This window comes from Nomascus leucogenys, chromosome 16 (assembly GCF_006542625.1).
Source record: "Nomascus leucogenys isolate Asia chromosome 16, Asia_NLE_v1, whole genome shotgun sequence".
In the NCBI taxonomy this organism is placed as follows: Eukaryota; Metazoa; Chordata; class Mammalia; order Primates; family Hylobatidae; genus Nomascus; species Nomascus leucogenys.
Genome location: NC_044396.1, coordinates 44,731,189 through 44,753,949, shown reverse-complemented (window position 1 = coordinate 44,753,949; position 22,761 = coordinate 44,731,189). Strand labels below are relative to the sequence as shown.

The 22,761-nt window shown below is 44.9% G+C and overlaps 1 protein-coding gene across 3 annotated transcripts in view; it reads right to left on the bottom strand.

Annotated features, from left to right (window-relative positions):
• LYN (LYN proto-oncogene, Src family tyrosine kinase) overlaps positions 1-22,761 on the bottom strand; it is a 163,750-nt gene that overhangs the window by 9,898 nt on the left and 131,091 nt on the right. For all 3 annotated transcript variants that reach the window (XM_030794988.1, XM_003255972.4, XM_003255973.4), the window contains 2 exons: positions 5,075-5,228; positions 2,210-2,341 (listed from right to left, as the gene is read on the bottom strand). In XM_030794988.1, the coding sequence (XP_030650848.1) occupies positions 2,210-2,341; positions 5,075-5,228 (286 nt within the window). The remainder of the gene's footprint in view (positions 1-2,209; positions 2,342-5,074; positions 5,229-22,761) is intronic.

The following is a 22,761-nucleotide window of genomic DNA, read 5'->3' as shown; positions in this document are numbered from 1 at the left end:
TCAGATTATATACATAATCTGACTATATAATCTTTCTCTACAGACAAATTATAGAAAGAGATGTAGGCATAGATGGAGATAGAGATATATAACATCAGACACTGGGGCTGATTAGAAATATTTTTCCATTTTGCAGCAGTGTTAATTCATTAATCTCAGTATCTAGAGCAGCTGGAAGATGAAATGTTGGCACTAAAGGGATTTCCTGGGACAGCCGGTCCACTGTGCAGGCAGACACCACCCAAAGGCTTTCAGCTGCCAGCTGGTCCCTGCCCCAGTTTCTCTGTGGCTCATCCCCACATGCAACAGTAGTGATGGGAGCACGCAGACTGTGTGGCTGCTCTGTCCAAAAGCCTTCCCTGGTTTGCATCTGAGCAGAGTAAGACGGGCTGCTCTTACATGGCCAGTAAGTCTCTCCCTGAGCCACTCTAACCCCCAGCTACATAGCCTTCTTTCTCATCCATTGACTGTCTGGAGATCAAATGGCCTAGGTGAGTCATTCATTCATTCATTCATTCACCCATCCATCCATCAAATACTCACAGAGGCCCAAACCACGCTGGCCTCCTGCTCCTGTTGGCCAAGCCCATGCTCTGGCTGCTCTCCCCATGGGGACATGCAGACCTCAGAGAGCCCAAGGCTCCCTCCCTCTGTGAGTCCCTGCTGCTGCCAGGACCATGGAAAAAAAACAGCAGCTCCCCACCCCCTTCTGTGAGTACTCGCCAATCCCTAAGCCACTCCATGCAGGCTCCACACCACTCTCACCACCCTACAGGCTGGCTGTGTGTTTGATAATCATCAGTCTCTCCCCACTACAATATTCACTCTCAAGGACATGGGCAGATACCATGGCATCCTAGCAGCTGAGAGTGCCTAGCATACTCAAATATTTTTTGAACAGGAGAATGATTTAAACATTAAAAATTTAACTTTAAATTCCCCTCATGCAAATTTTGTTAATAGTCAAACATGAATGAAAATATGAAGGCTCTGGGAGAAATCCCTCTTCTTCTTTTTTTCTTTTTTCTTTTTTTTTTTTTGAGATGGAGTCTCACCCTGTCGCCAGGGCTAGAGTGCAGGGGTGCAATCTTGGCTCACTGCAACCTCTGCTTCCCAGGTTGAAGTGATTCTCCTGCCTCAGCCTCCCGAGTAGCTGGGATTACAGATGCCCACCACCACGCCCCGCTAATTTTTTGTATTTTTAGTAACGACAGGGTTTCACCATATTGGCCGGCTGGTCTCGAACGCCTGACCTCGTGATTCACCCACCTCAGCCTCCCAAAGTGCTGGGATTACAGGTGTAAGCCACCGCGCCTGGCCGAAATCTCTCTTCTTAACCATGCCAGCACAGACCATGGAAAAAGGGAGGGATGGTCGGAATCTGGCTCTGCAGGCTTCAGGTGTTAGGAATCTGGAAATAAATACTGAATGATGCCCTCACTGATACCAATATGTTAAAGAGCAGAAGGACCTCCCACTGATAAACAAAGGTGGTTATTTCCTGAAGAGAGAGCGACTCCAGGGCACTTATTACAAAACCAAGAGTTGGAAATCCTCGTCTCCATGTGGGTTTCCTCCTCCATCGAGGGACTGCCTTGGAGGAGCCCCTGTGTCTATCCATCCTCATCTCGACACGAACAACCATGCCAGGAACATTCTAGTATGTGGTGGAATTAATCAGTGCAGAAAAAGAACACACACTCAAAATAAGAAGGCAAAGAAGTGTCTAAGCACTCTTAGAACAATTTATGCTAAAGATAGTGAAAATAAAAATCAAGTCTTTTTTTTTTTCAAGATGGAGTCTCTCTCTGTCACCTAGCCTGGAGTGGAATGGTGCGATCTCAGCTCACTGCAACTTCCACCTCCCGGGTTCAAGCAATTCTCCTGCCTCAGCCTCCCGAGTAGCTGGGATTACAGGCATGCATCACCATGCCTGGCTAATTTTGTAATTTTAGTAGAGACGGGGTTTCTCCATGTTGGTCAGTCCGGTCTCCAACTCCTGACCTCAGGTGATCTGCCTGCCTCGGCCTCCCAAAGTGCTGGGATTACAGGCGTGAGCCACCACGCCTGGCCCATGAAAATCAAGTTCTGGCTCAAAGTGCTTATCCTTTGCTATTGGGTAGATGAAGTAATTATTACTTTTTAATGCCTTCATGCAACCTTTTTCTCATTTATACAGCTTGATTGTAAATAGCTAAGTAAACCATACCTGGGTAGGGAATTTTCCCATAGGTGACGATTTCGTATAGGAGGATTCCAAAGGACCACACATCAGACTTAATAGTGAAACATCCAAAGTTGATTGCTTCTGGAGCCGTCCACTTAATAGGGAACTTAGCACCTAAGGAAGAAGATATGTGGTTCTTACTTGGGTATTTAAACTTAAACAAAAAAGTCATGAACATGTGACCCCATACTTTTTTTTCTTTTCTTTTCTTTTTTTTTTTGAGGCAGAGTTTCACTCTCGTCACCCAGGCTGGAGTGTAATGATGCAATCTCGGCTCACTGCAACCTCCACCTCCCAAGTTCAAGCGATGCTCCTGCCTTAGCCTCCCAAGTAGCTGGGATTACAGGTGTGTGCCACCACTCCCAGCTAATTTTTGCATTTTTAGTAGAGATGAGGTTTCACCATGTTGGCCAGTCTGGTCTCCAACTCCTGACCTCAGGTGATCTGCCTGCCTTGACCTCCAAAGTGTTGGGATTACAGGCGTGAGCCACCACACCCAGATCATACTTTCTTCTTTTATTTCTTTTTTAATTTCAATTATTTATTTTGGATAAGTAACACATACACATAGTATAAAATAGAGAACGAGCTCATGATGAAACTATGTTTCTCACAAGGAGCTGGTGAGGCCAACAGACTGGGGACAGGCAGACCCGGCCCAAGGGGACATGCAGGGTCCCCTTGAGGAAGGCGGGGACTCAGACACAGGCTGTTACTCCGGCACCCTGGAAGGGTGCTAGGGGCTTCTACTTACCACTTAAAAAAAAATTTGCCTTTATTATGCCTTTGCTTAAAATTTTTTTTTGGTCCCCAACACAAATTAGAAATCGGAGTAAGAACAGTAAGGACAGTAGAGAATCTCCTGGGTGTCTGTTGTATGTGAGGCAATGGCACACATTCCTGCATTAACCCCTGCCTGCCTGGAGCAGCAGTGTCCAGAGCAGAGCAGGCAGGACCATGGCTGGAGCTTGGCTTGGGCACCCCACAGCCCTGGTTTGAATCCCACATCTACTGTTTTCTGCTTGGCGTGATCCTGGCAAGTCACTTGCTGTCTCTGTGCAGCTTTGGTGCTTCCATGTGTAAACTGAGGAAACAACAAAACCTTCCTAGGTTGCTGTGAGGATTAAATGGGCCGATCTGTGGGCTTGGCACAGTGTAAACATCAATCAAGTATGGTAATGAAGGTACCAATGAATGGTACTTACCAATGAAGGTAAGCATCATTATTGTCATCCGGAGATACGCCAGGAAGTGGCTGCTGTTAGATCTAGAACTTGTACTCTGCACTAAGCCATGGTCTTTGCCTGAGAACAGTTATTTTTGTGAAACTCTCAGCTTGTTAAATTCAATAAAACCAGTGTAATCAATTCTAGTTCAGATACTTTGAAGCTAGATTTCCTGGCTTTGAATCTTAGCTCTATCACTTACTGTGGGACCTCAAAAAGCTGCAGAATCTCTCAGTTTCCTCCTCTGTAAGTTGGGAATAATGAGTATAATATTAACACCTATCATATGGAATTATTGTAAAGATAAATGAAATAATGTATAAAAAGCCCATTTACACATTATAAATGCTCAATACATTTTAGCTATTTTTTTTTAACTCTTTTTCTTTAGATCATTCTCCTTTGCCAGCCTTTTCGCTAGGGATAATCGTTAAGGTCAAGGATAAGTTAATCCACTTTCAAGAACATAAGCTTGAGGCAGGAGGGGAACCATCCTACACATGATGGAAGCAGGAGATAGATGTTCAACAAATCAAAACAAATCAATCTGCTTATTACCTCTTCCAGAAATAACAAACATGTCATTTAAAAAAAAATAATCTTACTGGGTGTGGTGGTTCACACTTGTAATCCCAGCACTTTGGGAGGCTGAGGCAGTCAGATCACCTGAGGTCGGGAGTTCAAGACCAGCCTGACCAACATGGAAAAACCCCCTCTCTACTAAAAATACAAAATTAGCCAGGTGTGGTGGCGCATGCCTGTAATCCCAGCTACTTGGAAGGCTGAGCAAGAGAATCCCTTGAACCCAGGATGCAGAGGTTGCAGTGAGCTGAGATTGCGCCATTGCACTCCAGCCTGGGCAACAAGAGTGAAACTCTATCTCAAAAAAATGAAATAATAATAATCCTTGTTCAACAATGCTTAGGAATTTCAAGAAAGTGCTTGTCTCTTCCAGAAGAGAGTGAGCACTGTAAAAATATTTGCTCAGCTCTCATGGGTGAGAGCATAAGAATCCTCAGTCATAACCACATGGGCAATCCTAGCCCAAGAAAGGCCCATGCAGCCCCGACCATGCTCGGCCCCCCAACAGTGTGCCACAGGCTGGGGAACTTAGGCCTCTCTGTGCATTTTTGGTTCACATATATAATACAGAATGTGGGAAAATAAAGAAGTAGATTTTTTGCATTATATTTAGTTCTGTGTGTATGATAATGTTCATGTTTTAATTTGTAATTAAAAGGCTGGAATAAAGAGCATAGAATTAATGTTACAAATATTTTCTCCACAGCCCCGTATATTCATTGTTTGAGTGAAAACTTTAACAATATAAAATAAACAAGAATCTTCATCTGGCTGAATCTATTTGTGTTTTGCATTGCTTAATTGAAATACAACTGATAGCATTTGTAAGCCTAACAAAATTATCATGTGGAGTTAATCAAGAGAGTACCTTCTAGAAACTATTAGAATAGAACCATAAGCAGACAATTATGGTACAGCTTAAATGTTGTACGAAATAAGTTTTTCTTAATGATGACTACTGTAATTTCTTTGTCAAAAACAGACAAAAACAAAATAAAACACAATAATAAAACATCTAAAGTTCGTTACTGGAACATACCTTCCCTTGCTGTGTACTCATTATCTTCAATTACTCTAGCAAGGCCAAAATCTGCAATTTTGCACATGAGTGACTCAGAGACCAGGACATTAGCTGCTCGCAGGTCCCGGTGAATGTAGTTCTTCCGCTCGATGTATGCCATTCCCTCTGCAATCTGAAAACAGAAATAGGCTCTCATTTTCATATGTAGGGTAGGTGACTGGAAAGGGCCATCAAGGAAAACCAGAAAACTTATGAATTCCTGAAATCTTTTCATGTATACTATTTTGATCATTCAGGTTTTAAAGACAGTGGGTAACGGCAATCACCATTTGAGCCCTTTCTAAAATAACTCTGCCAAATCTCCAATAATGGTCATCTTTTTAAAAAAAATAGGAACATGTCTTAACATTTTCTAACGTGTGAAGAATCTTTTTAAGACCCTGCTAAATTCATCCATGTAGATATATAGATGTTACTATGCCGGTTTGTCAAATCAGAAAACAGATGCTATGGTCTGAATGTTTGTGTCCCCTTCCCCGCCCCCTACCCCAAAGTACAAATGTTGCAATCCTGAACCCCGAGGCAATAGTATTAGGAGGCAGGGCCTTGGCAGGCGATTAGATCATGAGGGTGGAGCCCTCACGAATGGGATTAGTGCCCTTGTAAAAGAGACCCCAGAGAGCTGCCTTGCCCCTTCCACCATGTGAGGACACAGCTATATGGTGCCATCTATGAACCAGGAAATTGCCCCTCATCAGACACAAAACCTGCCAGGGCTTTCCTTGCCCCCAGAACTGTGGGAAATAAATGTCTCTTGTTTAAGCCACCCAGTCTATGGAATTTTATTATGGCAGCCTGAACCAACTATGAAAATAGAGTTGGAGAAAGTGACGTGCTAATACAAATAAATTATTAAGGTATCAAGAACAGGATGTCATTTCTGTCAGGTTAATCAACAGCCCATGGAACTGGTTCTCCAAGTTCTCTCTGCACATTCCCTCCAGGATAATCACAAAGACTCACTTTTTTTTTTTTTTTTTTTTTTTTTGAGACAGTCTCACTGTGTCCCCCTGGCTGGAGTGCAGTAGCATGATCTCAGCTCACTGCAACCTCCCGCTTCCTAGGTTCAAGTGATTCTCCTGCCTCAGCCTCCCGAGTAGCTGGGATTACAGGCACACGCCACCATGCCCGGCTAATTTTTGTATTTTTAGTGGAGACGGGGTTTCACCTTGCTAGTTTTTGTATTTTTAGTAGAGATGGGGTTTCACCAGGCTGGTCTCAAACTCCTGGCCTCAGGTGATCCACTCGCCTCAGCCTCCCAAAGTGCTGAAATTACAGGCATGAGCCACCACGCCCGGCAAGATTCACTCTCATGACAAAGTATGACAGCAGGAAAGAATCCAGGATTTAAACACAACAATAACATAGGGAGGCAAAACTACTACTCGTTGCTGAATAGAAAGTATAGTATCGTTCCAAAGTCAGGTTTTTAAGGAAGACATTACCAAATTATAAAGTTAAGGAGAAGGAAGGAAGAAAGGAAAGGAAGGAGGGAAGGAAGGATGGAAGAAAGCAAGCAAAGAAAGAAGGAAGGAACAAGGAAACGAAGGAAGGAAGGAAACAAGAAAGGAGAGAGAAGGAAGGGAGGGAAGTAAGAAGCAAGAAAAAGGGCAAGAAGGAAAGAAAGCCAAGTAGTAGTGTATCTGGTAAGCAGTTACAGAAAACTGTGATTCGAATTTTTCACACAGGAATGAATGTATTCTGCCAGATTCTACCTTGAATTGCAGGTGGCTCGGCTTGGAGGATCTGACTTTCCCCAGTCATCTGCAACAGCATCCCTGGTTATCAAGCAATTCAGGCCGCCAGTTCCAGACCACGTTGCTTAGCAAAAGATTAGCTCCTTGGTATTGGGTCTGCCTTTGCTTCCCCTCTAGGCCAATCCCTGGCCTCACCTTCTGCCCCGTGGGCATTCCCTGAACTCTCCTTTACTCGCCCTAGATGGTCAATGTGTACAAAAACCATCTGCAGCTGCTGATCACAGCTTTGTCATTATTTTTATGCTGTTTAATGCTCTCAGTGTTGTCATGTTAGCCAGTCGATAAACACCTCCAGGGCTGAAAATATCTTTTCTATTCTCACTTGTATACACTGGAACCTTCAAACTTGTCACCAAACCTCTTATAAGAGACAAAGTAAGTCCTTTGGGAAATGGGCTGGGGTTTTCATATGATCAGAATACTATCTTGTTAGCCCACTACTGCAGGGATTTGGCAGATGACATTCTCATGGTCACAAAAATCTCAAGTAAAATAATCAGTGTGGCCTACATCAGTCTCAAAGACTATTCAGTCCAGTATTTCACTTCTGAGTGGAAACAAAGAATGTGGTCCAAGCTCCTTTGCACTGCTGCCAAGACCCCATATGACCCGGCCCCCACTCAGCCCTCCACCTCCTCACCACGACCCCCTCCTTTGTGCTTCTACACCCCCTGCCTCTGCGTGGAACGCTCATTCCCTCCCTGCCCCTTTCACCCGACCTATGCAGTCTGCCTGTCTCAGCTGAGATTTTACTTCTCCCAGAAGCCATGCCTGGCACACCCTCTCCTGCCAGGTGTGCATGCGTCCCCAGTGCTCCCTGCTCCTCACCTGACTACCTGACCACAATTTCTGCAGGAACATGAACCCATCCCAGCACTGAGCACAGCACAGCACTGAGCACAGCAGGAGGCTTCATTTCATGAGGAACTTGAGAAGTGAGATAGGGGCTGAGCAGAGCAGAAACCAGAGAGACAGCAGGAAAAGGACAGGGCAGGTTTGGAGAGCAGTGACTTCGTGTCCCCTGCCTTTCTCCCAACTGTCATAAACCCTGAGCACTGGGGAGATGCACAACTTTTACCTGACCCTGGAAAATATTCAAACAGCCTCTATGGGAAGTCAACAGAAGGCGGGCAGTGGTGACAACCAGGTGAGGGCAGAGGTCCTCTGAGTCTGACTTCCTCTAGGAAGGCTCTCTTGCCTAGAAACAGCAGGGAGTGGCATGGTGAGGGTGTCAGGAAGTTCAGGATAGCTCCTTCTAGAGTGGGCACTACTGAAATGGATGACACGGGGTGGCAATTTTGGTGGCAGCTGGGAGAGAGGAGCCCTGCCTCTGTTTCCTTTTGTCTGCTGGTAACCCAAGTTCAACAAGACTTGTTAGAAAAAGCCAGTAAAACTGGGAAAAGTGGAGAGCGAAGATCAGGCTAAGCATGTGTGAAAGAAAGGAGTGTACGATTATAACAAAGTAGGCTTTTGGCGATAGAGCCACGATGCCTGGCTCAAACAGACCAGAGTTGGTTACGGGAGCCCAGATGAGACAGCAGCAATTGAGCAGTCATAGCTGACTCTGTCCCAGCCTCCAGGCTCCACTCCACGGTAGTGCAGCCTTTAAAAATTCTTAGCTCTTAGACACTGATCTGCCTAACATTCCAATAATTATATATAAACTGGGCCAAGAACCCAAGGAAGCCAAAGCTGGCTGAAGTCCCAAATTGGGCCTGAAACCGCAGTTGACAATAGCAACCAGGAACCTGTGCTGGCCCCTCTCCCAAGGCTGCTGATTGGCCACAAAGGTGGGCGTGATGGCAGGGACCCAGCCTCCCACACAGCAGCAAGGACACAAGTGATGATCAACTCATTACAAAAAGCACTCCAGGGACTTGTTAGTAAGGCTTTTGTCACACCTACCCACATCCCGCATTTGCATAAATCTGAGTGCATTTAAAAAAATGATTCTCAGAAATAATAACAGACCTGCAACAAGCCTAGTGTATTTTGGCCTTCTTTTCCGTGCCAGAGTGCTTTAAGGAGCTCAGATTCCAAACAGAAATAAAAGCGTTCACCAAGACAGGATTAGAAACAACAGCATTAGCCAAGTTGAATAAATAATGAATATGGGAGCAAAATAAAAGCTCTCAGATATGACTTGCTTTTCAGATCATAAATATCACAACCCTCCTTTTATATAAAATTAATTCATTCTTTTTATTCTTTCCCTGGTCTTTGTGTATTGTTCTTTCTTGGTTTATTTTTTTGAAAAACCTTAATTTATTGTTGTTGAAGGTGGTCTATTTACTACAGCTAAAGTAAATCCAGCTCTATTTCAAACAGCAGGAAGAAATCAGAGACTCCTTTGGCTGATTGAATGTACGGTCAACTTTTCATGGAATACCTTCTTCCTCTTCCAGGGCCATGTAGCGTTCAGCACTACAGAAAGAGCTGTCACATAAATACATAAACCAAGGCTCAGCTGTTCCCAGGGACTCCCACTTCCTATTGTTCCAGTAGCTTGGAAAGCCTGACTTCTGTGGGAGTTACATGGAGTTGATCAAGCTTGATGAGAAGAGGATGTGTTTGATTCAGAAGATTGTTTTGTTGTTTTGTGCCCACGGACATTTTACTAAGATGATGATGATAGGTAGGTGGGTAGGTAGACGGATATTAATAACCACCATTTCCCCACCACTAATTGAACACCTACTATACACCAAACACTGCTTCACATCCTTTATACTCAATTCATGTTTCATCTTAATAGCAAATTGACCAGGTAGGTTTTACTTCCACTGTACAGATGCAAATGAGGCTTCGAGAAATTAAAGAACCAGTTGAAAGCTGCAGAGTGAAGGGGAATGCTCCCATTTACACCAGGTGTGTCTGACCTCAAAGTCCATGCTTCTAACACCACACTCCAGAATGTCAGACCCACAAGAGAGCTCAGTACCAAGAGATAACTAAATGCTTCTGGAACCCAAAGATTTCATTGAGAGAGTACTTCTTCTCTGAGAAGATAAAAAGAGACTTCTGAGGTTTCCTCTCATTGTTGTTAAGCCCAAATTTCACCCCTCAGAAAGGGAATCACAAGCTGTCCCCAGGCCAAGTTCTGGCTCCCATTTCAGGAAGTACATGCAAAACTTTGTTTAGGTTGTTTCTGTCTAGAACATTGTTTCTCAAACTTTTTTTTCATTATTATTCCTCCAGGAAGAATTACTGAATTAAAATTAAAATTAAAAGTTAAGGCATCCTTAACAGGAGAAATTAAATATGAGGAAAGAAGGTTGTATTAGGTAGGTATGAACTTTGGAGGGCCACAAACTATTGTAATATCTAAGATTTTTATCACCCCTAAGGGATCAATTTTTGCTCCCTTGGGGGCAATCTTACCCCAATTGCAAATGCTGTGGTCTGAATGTGTCCCTCCAAATTCATGTTGAAACTTAATCTCCAATGCAATCGTATTAAGAGGGGAGGCCTTTAGGAGGTGATTGGGTCATGAGACATCCTCCCTCATAAATTGGATTAAGGCCCTTATAAAATAGGCTTCACAGAGAGTTTGACCCTTTTTTTGCCCTTCCACCTTCTTCCATGTGAGGACACAGAAAGAAGCACCTCGCCAGGCACTGTATCTACTGGCGTCTTGATCTTGGACTTCCCAGCCTCCAGAGCTTAGAGTTTGAGAAGCACAGCACTAGATCATTGGCTTGAAAGCTTAAGCTATTTTAGGACTGCAACAAAATCTTAGTCTCAACATGTTGCCTTTGCGCAACCTCACAGGTGGACTGTTACCATCATAACGGTTGGGGAGGAAGTCCGGATGCAACTCAGCTTAACAAAAGAAGGAGTAAGATGTGCAGGGCCAGCATAAGGAGCCCAGGCAGGAAGGAGGAGGCTCCATATGGAGCTGGGGTGAGGGAAGGCGCAGGTGAGGAAGGCTCTCCAAACACCTTGGAAGAATTCCTAGCCCATCAACTGTTTGGAACACATGGCTTGAGCTTGTTTTTCCTGCAACTTAGGTCAGGACCCTGTGGGCCTCATGGCTTGGAGGCAGGGGATACAGGGTCAGGCCCCAGTTCCTCTCCCTCTCTATCACGGCTCTGGGCCTGGAGCCATTACTCACAGGGCTTGGGAAACCGATACAATCTTTTGGTTCTAAAGCAAATGAGGAGATTCTCTTTATCTTAGGCCATGTGATTCTCTTCATCATAATGTCAGGCCCAGGGGTGAACAAAGACAAGAATGCCCCAACTTTCTAAACCACCTGCCAACAACAAAGAACTAATTTAAACTGTCTCTTTCATCCAGTGCTGATGTCTAACTCTGTCTTAGAAAGTTGATGTGTGAAGCTACTGGAAATCTGAAATAAAAAGCATCCCTATTACCAAAAATGAGACTAATCATGTAAAGAGACGATGTCAGTGAGGTTTCCGTACTCTTGACTTAAGCTGAGATGTGCTGATGTTTCTCGTGCTCTTTGATTCAAATAGCATGGCTGATGCACATTTTTTAGTTTCTTTTTTTGCCTTCAGTGAAAACATATGATGATATTTTCTACCTGTGCTGTTTCTGTGTTTTTCATTTTCATTTTTAAAAAGCGGTTTACTGAGCACAGGGACAAGGGAGCCTGTGGGGGTGCACCATGACCAAAACTCTGGGTGTGGAGCAAGGCGATTGTTTCCTGAAAACGCCTGTGCCTGAAGCCAATGACAAATAAGACCGTGCTGAGCCCACTGCTGTCCTGGGAGGAGGCACAGAACTACGGGGTCAGAGAGCAAATCCTGGGGGTGGGGGATTCTGGTGAAACTCTCGGCATCTTGTACACAATGAAAAGTCTAGGTACACAGAACATATTAATAATAATGCTTCCTGAGTTAATGTGCAGCCTTATCTTGTTTGGCTGGATAGATAGACTTCCAGTCATCCACAGTGGCCTTTGTAATGTACAATGAGAAGAAAAGGAGTTAGTCACCAAGTGTCTGCCTCTTCCTCCACTGCCAGTCAGCTGAACAGATGCCTTCCATAAGTCAGGGCTTTGAGGCAGCTAGAGGCAGACGTGGACCAGAGAAAGAGAGAAGTAAGGTCTTACCCAACGTTCTGACCCCAAAGGGGCAGGACTTTCTCCCCCACTGCTGGTGTGAAACAGGAAGTGTCAACCCTTCAACAGAGACACCCTTGGGGCCACAGCAGGTGAGAAAAGGTGCCACTTCCTCCAGGTGGAGGCAACCCAGCTGTCAGGGCTGGTGGCGGAGTGGGATCAGGGATAGACCTCAGACCCCGAGCAGCATCTCAGAGGCCACTATGGACACAGCTGCTTAAGTTGACATGGTAGTGCTGCCGGCGTGTCTCTATTTGTTGGTATATCACATCTCTAGTACGATTTCACACACACAGACACCCTTATATAGGCACACACTTATGCTAGGCAGGGTGGGGACAGAACACAAAATTTAGAGTCCTATTTACTTTGCAAATAAATTTTTCCCCAGGGTATGAGGTTTAAAATATGTAAACCAAAATTAAAATTCTAAGTCCCTTAACCAACTGGGTAGACCCTCACTTTGGCCCAGGGGATTTCAAAGAAACCTGAAAAACTAGTTCAGGCCATGATGAGAAGGGGGAACTGGACATGACTCATTATGCCCTTCTCCCTTTTGGATTGTAGACACCAATGACCAGCATTTACATTAAAATAGAGATCCTGAGACTGATAAACAGACTCTTTGTAGCAATAAGATACCAAATTCCAACCAGACTTTAGTATAACATTGCATGACAGATAACAGGTTCTAAAGAAGATCAAAGTATTTTACCTTAAAATATATTCCTTTGACAAATTTTGAAACGGCCCTGCAAAGTCATCTTTTATGGGGGAAATTTATATTCTGTAGAGAATCCCATTCCCTTTCCAGGTCTTTTCCTGATCCAGGAGAGATTTAACTGACACCTTTTAAGGTCCCATAAGAGACATTCACATCTGTTCCCTCTGAGGCCTGCTACCTGAAGTCTTCGTCTACATAATAAGAACCTTTGCTTCTACAACCACCACTTCCCATACCTTAACTCAAGCTTACTACAACTTCAGGCAAAGCTTAACTCCTTCAACCAATGGCCAATCGGGACTTTTTTTTTTTTGGAGGCAGAGTCTCGCTCTATCACCCAGGCTGGAGTGCAGTGGCACAGTCTCAGCTCACTGCAACCTCCACCTCCTGGGTTCAAGTGATTCTCCTGCCTCAGTCTCCTGAGTTGCTGGGACTACAGGTGCCGGCCACCATGTCTGGCTAATTTTTATATTTTTAGTAGAGACAGTGTTTTGCCATGTTGGCCAGGCTGGTCTCAAACTCCTGACCCCAGGAGATCCACCCACTTCGGCCTCACAAAGTACTGGGATTACAGGCATGAGCCACTGTGCCTGGCCAATCAGGAAATCCTATGGCCTGGAAGCCTCCCCTCCCAGCTTCAAGACATCCCACCTTCCTGGGCTGAACCAATGTACACCTTATGTGTACCGATTTATGTCTTTGCCTATAACTTCTGTCTCCCTAAAATGTGTAAGATCAAGCTGTATCCCAGCCACCTTGGACACATGTTCCCAGGATCTCTGGTGGCTGAGCCATGGTCCTCAACCTCGGCAAAATAAACCTCTAAATTGATCGAGACCTGTCTCAGATGGTTTTTGGTTTGGTTAAATTAGACCAAAGTTTTAGAAAACATTTGAGTGGAATGCACTCATTTAAATTCCCTTTCTTCTAACAATGTTAAAGTAGAAAGTCCAAGTCGCTATTTCCTGAATAGGGAGTGCCCATGTGAGTAGGCTCAGCAAGCCCTATCCACATGCACCTGCCTGGACCTTCTCGAGGAAAGGCAACTGGGCTCTCCCTCATGAGGGACTGCGGTTTTGTGTCATCAAACACACTCACTGAGAAGTGGGTTGCCTATGACCACACCAGAGATGGGAAATTCCTAACCACCAAGGCCCTAGGTAATATATCAGATAGACTTCTTTTATGCGGGTTTGATGGAGAGGGCAATCTCAATTATGTTTTACAAATCCAAGCAGAGCTCAAATAATGCCCCTACCTAGTGATGACCATACAGGTCATTCATCTTTTCCCGCTTTTCTCAAAGGCCCAATGAGAAGTCTGTCAACCCCAGCACCCCACACAGTGAAAGTGGCTTCCAGCAAGCTCTCTCCCACCCGAGGCGCAGGCTCTGAGCCATCACCAGCCTTGCTGGGCATGTGCCCTGTGGACTGTTTGCTCAGCACACATACTCGGCTGCTACCACCAGAGAACATGAGCAATGCTTTGGACAAATAATGAAGTGTTGTGTGGATGACCTCACTCTGGAAATCTTGCTTTAGTGCTCTTCTGTTCATCCTAATTACTATTGCTTTTTGAGAAATTGGCAAAGACAAGCAAGGCTATCTTGTTCGGTGAGTTTTTGTTTTTTGGGGTTTTTTTTTTTCACTTTAATGAGAAGAACCCCCATTTCTGTCAGATGACTGAGGGAAAAAAGGGATCAAAGGAACCTCACTGAGGGGCTGAATGTGATCTCTCAAGCAAAGCTAAAATCTACCCCAGGAAATTCCAGCCTAAATGAGAAACTGGAACTGAAAACGCAACCTGTCTTAGAATTGGCTGCTTGGAAAACATTTGTCATCTAGACAAGCAGTGAGAAAAATTAAATGAGAAACCTATCAAAAAGTAGGAAAAATGAAGATCTGATTTTCCTGGTGCTTTACCTGTTTTACTAGGCACTGTTTGCCTTACTCTCTAAGGATGTATTGTCTTCCTATGCTTGAGAAAAAAAAGAATTCACATAATTAATGATGTTCAAAAGCTCTAGGAAGCCTATAAAATAACAATATTAATAAGTTGGAACTGAAAAATAAGTAGAAATTTAGTAAAACCTACAGTCTCTCTAAAGGATTTTTTGTAACAGGAAGCCCCTGGAGTCAATCCCAAACTGACCTAAAAAGACCATTTAATGATAAGAACAGAAAAATAGGATGTAAATACACACACACACACACCAGGGAGTTTGCAAAAAGAAAGTTTAAGAACACATCTTGTCTGTACTGCAAATATGACAGCATTTGTTTTATACCTCTCAACAGTTGTCACAGAAACACTTTTCTACTTGTTAATATTCATTGATTCCCCAACACTAGATTCCTCTGATCTTCAATCCATAATTTAGATGGAGGAAAGGGATGGAACAGAGAGCTCAGGCATGCTTGTTTGTACTCTACTTTTTTGGGATCAAAATTTCTTGGAAATTTTATTTTAGCTTTATTTGGTTATCATAATAGTCTCCTTTTCCAAGTATAACTGCTAAGAAATAGTGAAATCTATACTTTGATGATGATGATGATAGCTACCATGTATTAGCTACTACTTGCCCAGGCACTGTGCTAGGCATGTTGTTAAAATAAGCCCATAAAGTAGGTTATATTCATAGTAATGAGGATGAAGCTGAGTCTTGGAGAGGTTACAATTTCCCTAGAAAGGCCAGGATTCCAACCTGAGTCTAGCTGGTCCAGGCTTAAGAGTCTGTGCTCTTAAGCATTCATCCACACCGGCTCCTTCCTTTAAAAAGAAAGGATTTGAGCTGGCCATGGTGGCTCATGCCTATAATCCCAGCACTTTGGGAGGAAGAGGTGGGTGGATCACTTGAGGCTAGGAGTTCGAGACCAGCCTGGCCAATGTGGTGAAACCCTGTCTCCACTAAAATACAAAACTTGGCTAGGTGTGGTAGCGGGCACCCATAATCCCAGCTATTTGGGAAGCTGAGGCTTGAACCCAGGAGGTGGAGGTTGCAAGACAAGATTGCACCACTGCACTCCAGCCTGGGCAACAGAGTGAGACTCTGTCTCAAAATAAATAAATAAACAGAAAAGATTCTTTTTTTTTTTTTTTTTTTTTTTGAGATGAAGTCTCACCTTGTAGCCCAAGCTAGAGTGCAGTGGCCCAATCTTGGCTCACTGTAACCTCCACCTCCGGGGCTCGAGCAATTCTTGTGCCTCAGCCTCCCCAGTAGCTGGGACCCACTCGCCACCACACTCAGCTAACTTTTTGTATTTTAGTAGAGATGGTGTTTCATCACATTCCCCAGTATGGTCTCGAACTCCTGATCTCAGGTGATCTGCCTGCCTCGGCCTCCTAAAGTGCTGAAATTACAGGCATGAGCCACCGTGCCTGGCAAGAAAAGATTCTTTTTATTCTATTCTAAAAATACAATGCTCACCAAGTTGACAGTGGAAAAAAAAGGCAAAAAGAAATAAGAAAATCAGATAATTTAAAAAGTGGTCAACTTAGGCTGAATGTGGCGGCTCCCACCTGTAATCCCAATGCTTTGTGAGGACAAGCAGGAAGGATCACTTGAGTTCAGAACACCCTGGACAACATAACAAGACCCCATCTTTACAAAAAATTAAAAATTAGCCGGGTGTAGTGGCACATGCTTGTAGTCCCAGCTACCTGGGAAGCTGAGGCAGGAGTATTGCTTGAGCCTAGGAGTTTGAGGCTGCAGTGAGCTATGATCACATCACTGCTCTCTAGCCTAGGACAACAGAAAGAGATCCGGTCTCCAAAATAATAATAATCATAATAAACAGTCAAGTTAAAGCTTGCACTTGCAGTCTGTTAGACTACCTTCATAGCTCAAAGATGAGGCAGTGTTTGGCATATCCAAGCTTAAGGCTGGTGGAGATTTCTGTGACTGCTCAAAATCTAGTCAATCCATCGGCATGCAAGGACCCACAATGCCTTAGGGAGAGATGATTTTCAAAATGACAGCTTCACCAAATACCCATATTTAAATCATTAAGTGTCCACGAAACAGAATTACCTTCTTTAGAAAACAGGAAGAAAAGTTTGTCAATGAATACCCGTTTACTTTCTCTTGCAAAAACTCACTGAACTATGTCACTGGGATACATATTTCAAAACTCACTGTACTACCCCAAAGATGGATATTATCAAAACCCAGAAAATAACAAGTGTTAGTGAGGATGTGGAGAAACTGGAAATCTCACACACTGCTGGCAGGAATGTAAAGGGATATGGCTGCTATTTGTAATGTTACTATGATGCTATGCCATGACTACTCCCTTAGTATATACATAAGGTAGAGTTTTTTTGTTGTTGTTTTGGGGATTCTGGTGGGTTTTTTTTTTTTTGAGACAAGGTCTCATTCTGATGCCCAGGACAGAGGGCAGTGGCAGGATCACAGCTCACTGCAGCCTCAACCTACAGGACTTAAGCAATCTTCCCACCTCAGCCTCCTGAGTAACTGGGACCACAGGTGCTCACTGCCACACCCAGCTAATTTTGTGTATTTTTTTGTAGAGATGAGGTCTCACTATATTGCCCCAGGCAGGTCTCGAACTCCTGGGTTCAACTGATCCTCCTCCTCCTGCCTCAGCCTCCCAAAATGTTGGGATTTCAGACATGAGCCACTGAGCCCGGTCACCCTTAGTATATTAAAAGACTGAAGGTCAAGGTATCTCCATTAGCTTACGAGAACTGACATTTCCCCTTCCATCAAACCACACAGAGTCCTGCCTGTATGCCACAAACCCCACCCAGTTGCAGGTCCACTAAACAGTCCTTGCCTGCAGAGTTTACTCTTTGATGGGGGAAGACAGAAAATAATAATTCAGCACATGAATATATACCATGTCAGATAGCTGAGAAGAAGAAAATACACAGCAGGCAGCTGTGCTATATTTCAACTAAGACAAAATACCTTAAAGAACTTGACGGAATTCTGAAAAGAATTCCTGTACAAAGACAGCGCCTGGGCTCCGAAAACAATCCCTGACTTATTTGTCCTGTGACAAACTTAAAGGAAATCTGTAACAAGATCTAACAAATTCCAAATATACCTGAAACAGATTTGCTATCCTCTTTATTTATATTTCAACCCCTTTGAAGTGCGTTTTCAAAATACTGTGTGTTTGCGAGGGAAGCCTGTGACGTCTGCTCTCTGTGGCTGCTCCTGAATTTTCCTTTTCCTAAGGATGTGGGGGCAACAGCGGGTGGGTGTGGCTGCAAGGGCTGAAGCTGAGGAAGAAGCAAGGTCAAGCATTTTGCTCACCAGGTAGGATTTGTCCATGCCTAGTGATTTGGGCAAACAATTACTGGGCTTCACTCACTTACAGCAGTGAGAGAAGTACAGCTCCCCCCCAGCACTGCAGCTTTCTAATGGGGAAAAGCAGCATTCCCTTGCAAGATGCATGACCTAGAAAAAGGATCACTTGCTCGGTTCAGTAACTTCTCAATGGCAGTGTTTCCCGACTATTGAAGCCCACAGGACCCCTGCGGCTTATTCAGGGCCCTAGTCCTTAATGACTGCTAACAGGGAGAGGCACCTACCTAGACACCTGCAGATTTTAAACAAGAATCCAAGGTGAGTTTAATGATAAGCATATGAAACCCTGAAATATAGATTTCCAAACAAATAAGACAATAAAAAATGTATAGAAAGGAGTAACTTCTGAAAGCAAATCTACATCATGACTGACACACACTGCAGGCAAATGGCCATTTTGGGGGCTTCCCCCTGCATTCCGAGTGAGGCCAAGAGGAACTGGAGGGCTGAGAGTGAGGGGGTTATCTGATTTATGCCTCAAAGCATTGCTCTGACTGCTGTGTGACCACTGGGCTGGTGGGAGCCACAGCTGAGCACAGGAGTAGACAGCCAGCTCCTAGATTGCTCACTTTTGGTGGGTATTCAAGTTGGGTCACAGTGACCATGTGCAGGAGTTAGGAAGGTGAATCTACTTTGAGGGTAGAACCCCAGACTTGCTGAGAAATTGGATATGCAATGTAAGAGGAAGAGGGTCAAGAATGACTTTGAGTGTTGGGACCTGACAGCTCCAAGGACAGAGCTGCCATCAACAAAAGGGAGAAGATGGCAGCTGGCACTGGTTTTGGAAAAGAGGGTAATAGGCACTGAGTTGGGGTGCATTGAGTTTGACATGCCCAACACACATCTTTGGACAGATGCTGAGCCAGCAGGGGCTCACGGGAGCAGTTTGGGCTGGAGCTAGAAGCTTCGGAGTGGCCAGAGTCTAGACAGTTGTGCAGGATTAACTAATGTCCCCCAAAACTCACGACCACCCGGGACCTCAGAATGTGGCCTTATTTGGAAATAGAGTCTTTCCAGATTTAATTAAGGATCTCAAAATGAAATCCCACCCTGGATTTAGGGTGGGCCCTAAATCCAACCACTGGTACCTTTATGAGAGAATGGCAGAGGAAGGTCTGAGACACAGACTCAGAGAAGGCCACAGGAAAACAGAGGTGGGAAGAGGAGCAGTGCGGCCAACAAGACATGGAATGGAACACCGGAGCTGCCAGGAGCTGGAAGAGGTACGGAAGGATTCTTCCCAAGAACCTGGGAGCACAGCCCTGCCTACACCTTCATTCCAGACTTTTGGCCTCCAGGACTGTGGGAAAATACATTTCTGTTGTTTTAAGCACCCTGACAGCCCCAGGAAATAAATACAATGCTTTCAATGGAATCACTTAGGAGACTTAGTGTGGAGAAAAAAAAGGTCGAGTGAGTTCTGGGACATTGCAAGGTTTAACCATTGGGCAAATGAGGAGCTGGCTGGTGAGGGGGAAGGAAAAGCAGAGAACAGTGTCCCAGAAGCCAAATGAGGAAAACGTGCCATGGGGGAGTGAGACAGACAACAGCAGACCCTGCTGGTGGGCAGCTAGGAAGACGCTGAGAAATGGGTGCCCTTTGGATGTAGTGTCCTGAGGGTCACTGCTGACTTGTGCTGCTGGGGTCGAGTGGTGGGAGGTTCAAGAGAGGGCGAGTGGGGGAGAACTGGGGAAAACTGAGCATAGTTCTTAAAGCACTTCTGTTGTCAGGGGGAGGAGACACCTGAAGGCTGAGGTAGCTGGAGAGAGATGTAGGGGAAAGTGAAGGCTTTACTTTGATTCCTATGGAAAGTGCAGAAGTGAGGGAAAACGCTAATGCAGAATTTCTAGAACAATGTCTTGAAACAGCAAGAGAGCACAGGACCCGGTGCACGTCAGGGCTCTTGGCTGGCAGCTTCTCTTGTCTCAGGGAAAGAGACAGCAGGGAATTCACAGAGAGAGAGGCAAGTAGGGGAAGGATTGAGGGCAGAGAAGGGAAAGGTGGGGCATTGTTTCTAGCAGGCAGTGAGAGGGAACAGACTGGGCACATGTCGGGGTTCATGAGGCTCCTCAGGCTGGTGCTCTTGAACTGGAAATGCAGAAAGCTGCTAGGCACCTCAATGCAGGTCACAGCTGTTGTGCGGATGTGGGGGCAAAATAGGTGAAGGGTCGGACTTCCATAGGGCTGGGATTTTACCAGGTGCATATGACACGGGGGAGGGGCAATGAGTGTCTCCAAGCTAGGGGAGGAGAGAAGAGAAGCAGGAGTGGAGGGGAGGTAGGGACCGGCAGGTTCAAGGGATGGGAAGTGCTGGCGAGAGGGTGAGGCTGTAGGGGCTGGAGCAGCTGTAGGAGGGTGAGTGGACAGAAGGGAGGCGATGGCTGAAGTGGAAACGATCAAATGAAGCAAAAGGCAGTGGAATTGGCTAGCCCACAGAGTGGCTCGAGGGGAGAGGGCAGAGTCTTGGAGGGGAGGAGGTCAAGACACAGAGAAGCCGGCATTTGAAGGTGGGGATGGCTACAAATGATGGAATGATGACAGAGCTGTGCTGGGAACAGCAAGGCAGCCGGAGCTGAGCACAGCAAGGAGGAGTGTTTGGGGATCTGAGGACCACAGCAGTGAGGTGAGTCAGACTGGCACAGTCTGATGGTGTGGACTGCAAAGCTGGGGGTCCTGGGTGGGGGAGGTAGAAGGTCTGGAAGTGGTAAAGAAGATCAAGCCGTACAGCTCCTTGTAAGGCATCAAAAATACCTCAGCACACCATTGGTCCCATTGACAATACTACAGGTTGAACATACCTAATCCAAAAACCCAAAATCCATATTGCTCCAAGATTCAAAACTCTTTGAAATGGTTAATCAGTAAGTGTAATGCAAATATTCCAAAATCTGAGGATTAAAAAAAACAAACAAACCCAAATCTGAAGCACTTGTGGACCTAAGCATTTTGAATAACAGATATTCAACCTGAAGTATCAATGTAATTTTAATAATCATGCAAGTAGTTGGCTCTGTAACATATAACATTGCCAGATAATGATGTTATGGACACTGGGGGCGCTGGGTGGAAAATGAACAAGAGCTGGAAATCCTGAGTTTGTTAAGAATCCGCCAGTCCATCACCCTGGGAACTCTAGCATCAACCTCTGCCAACAGGTGCTGAGAAAGGGCTCTGTTCAGTGCCCAGGGAGAGGCCACGAGAGGCCCTGCATGACACTGGGGGAGGACAAAGCTGTTCAGTTGTGGGGTTTTTTCCCTCCAAATTAAGCAGAATGCATCTGCCATTGGCTTCAATGTCAAATATCTCATTTACAATTTCTCATTCCTCCTGGTGTTCTTTATGCCACAAGGAATGCGAAACAAAGCGGCACTTTGTTTTTCCCACAGGCCCAGATACTTATATTTTACTTCCTTCTTCTTTTCTCAGTTTTATTTCAACCAATGAAGTAAGTTTTGTGCAGGAAAGTAAACCTATAGTTAGAGGAAGAGGAGGAAGAAAATACTTTATGGTTAAATACACCTGAATAATGACTCAGAAAACCTTTTTAAAAGCATGTGTTCTGGCCGGGCACGGTGGCTCACACCTATAATCCCAGCACTTTCGGAGGCCGAGGTGGGAGGACTGCTTGAACTCAGGAGTTCAAGACCAGCCTTAAACAACATAGTGAGACCCTATCTCTATACTTAAAAAAATTTTTTAAACACACAAAAAATATGTTCTTCTAGTTACTCACTCAGAGCTGTATGAAGCAGAGAATAAAGAATTTATTGTTTTAAACGGAATATAGTCAATCCCCATTTTGTGGCCAATATAGTCATCCAACAAGCATTTTTGAGCATCTACTATATACAAGGCACTGCACCAAGTGCTGGGAATAAAAAGGTAAACAAGAACTTATCAAAAAATTCAAATTGCAGTACATGCTATGGAAGAAATTGACGGGGGCTAAGACTGAGGAGAATGGAGTAAGCAGGAGTTGGGATGGAACTGATTCAGAACTGCTTCAGAAGGAAGGTCAGGGAAGGCGTCTATTGATAAGAGGTGTGGTGTGGCTCAGAACAAAGGGCGGCAGCTTCCAGGAAGTGGGCTCTGGAAAGGCACTGGGATAGGGAAGCGTGTGGTGGGCTCAGTGCTGAGGAATCAGTCACATGCACAGGTGTTGGGAGTCTCTCTGGGTGTGGTGGGAACCCACTGAACGGAGCTGAGCAGGGATGCAAAACCATCCAGTCTGTAAGATTCACAGAGACCGAGAACAGCACGGGGGGGGCCAGGGGCTAGCAAGCAGCCGCAGGGAGCTGGCATTGAGTGGGCGCAGAGTTTCTGTCCGGGAAGATGAAAGAGTTCTGCAGGTGGATGTTGGTGATGGTTTCACAACAATGTGAATGTTCTTACTGCCAACAACCGTAGACGTAGACATGGTTAAAATGGTGTAATTTGTGTTTATTTTACCACCACAATTTTAAAAAGGCAAAAATTTTAAAACCATCCAATTGTCCCTGCCTACTTTGTGGAGCCTGGAAAGAGGGTAGACAAAGAGACAGGAGGGAGGCTCATTAGGAGCAGGGCTGCCTGGGAAGACACATGGGCACCCTTCTGTTAAAAGCTATTGTTTATCCAAAATCCAAATTTGACTGTATATCTTGAATTTCTTCTGTTTGCCAAACTGGACAACATCAGTTAAGAAGCAACTGTGGGGCACGATGGTGTGTGCCTGTAATCCCAGCTACTTGGGAAGCTGAG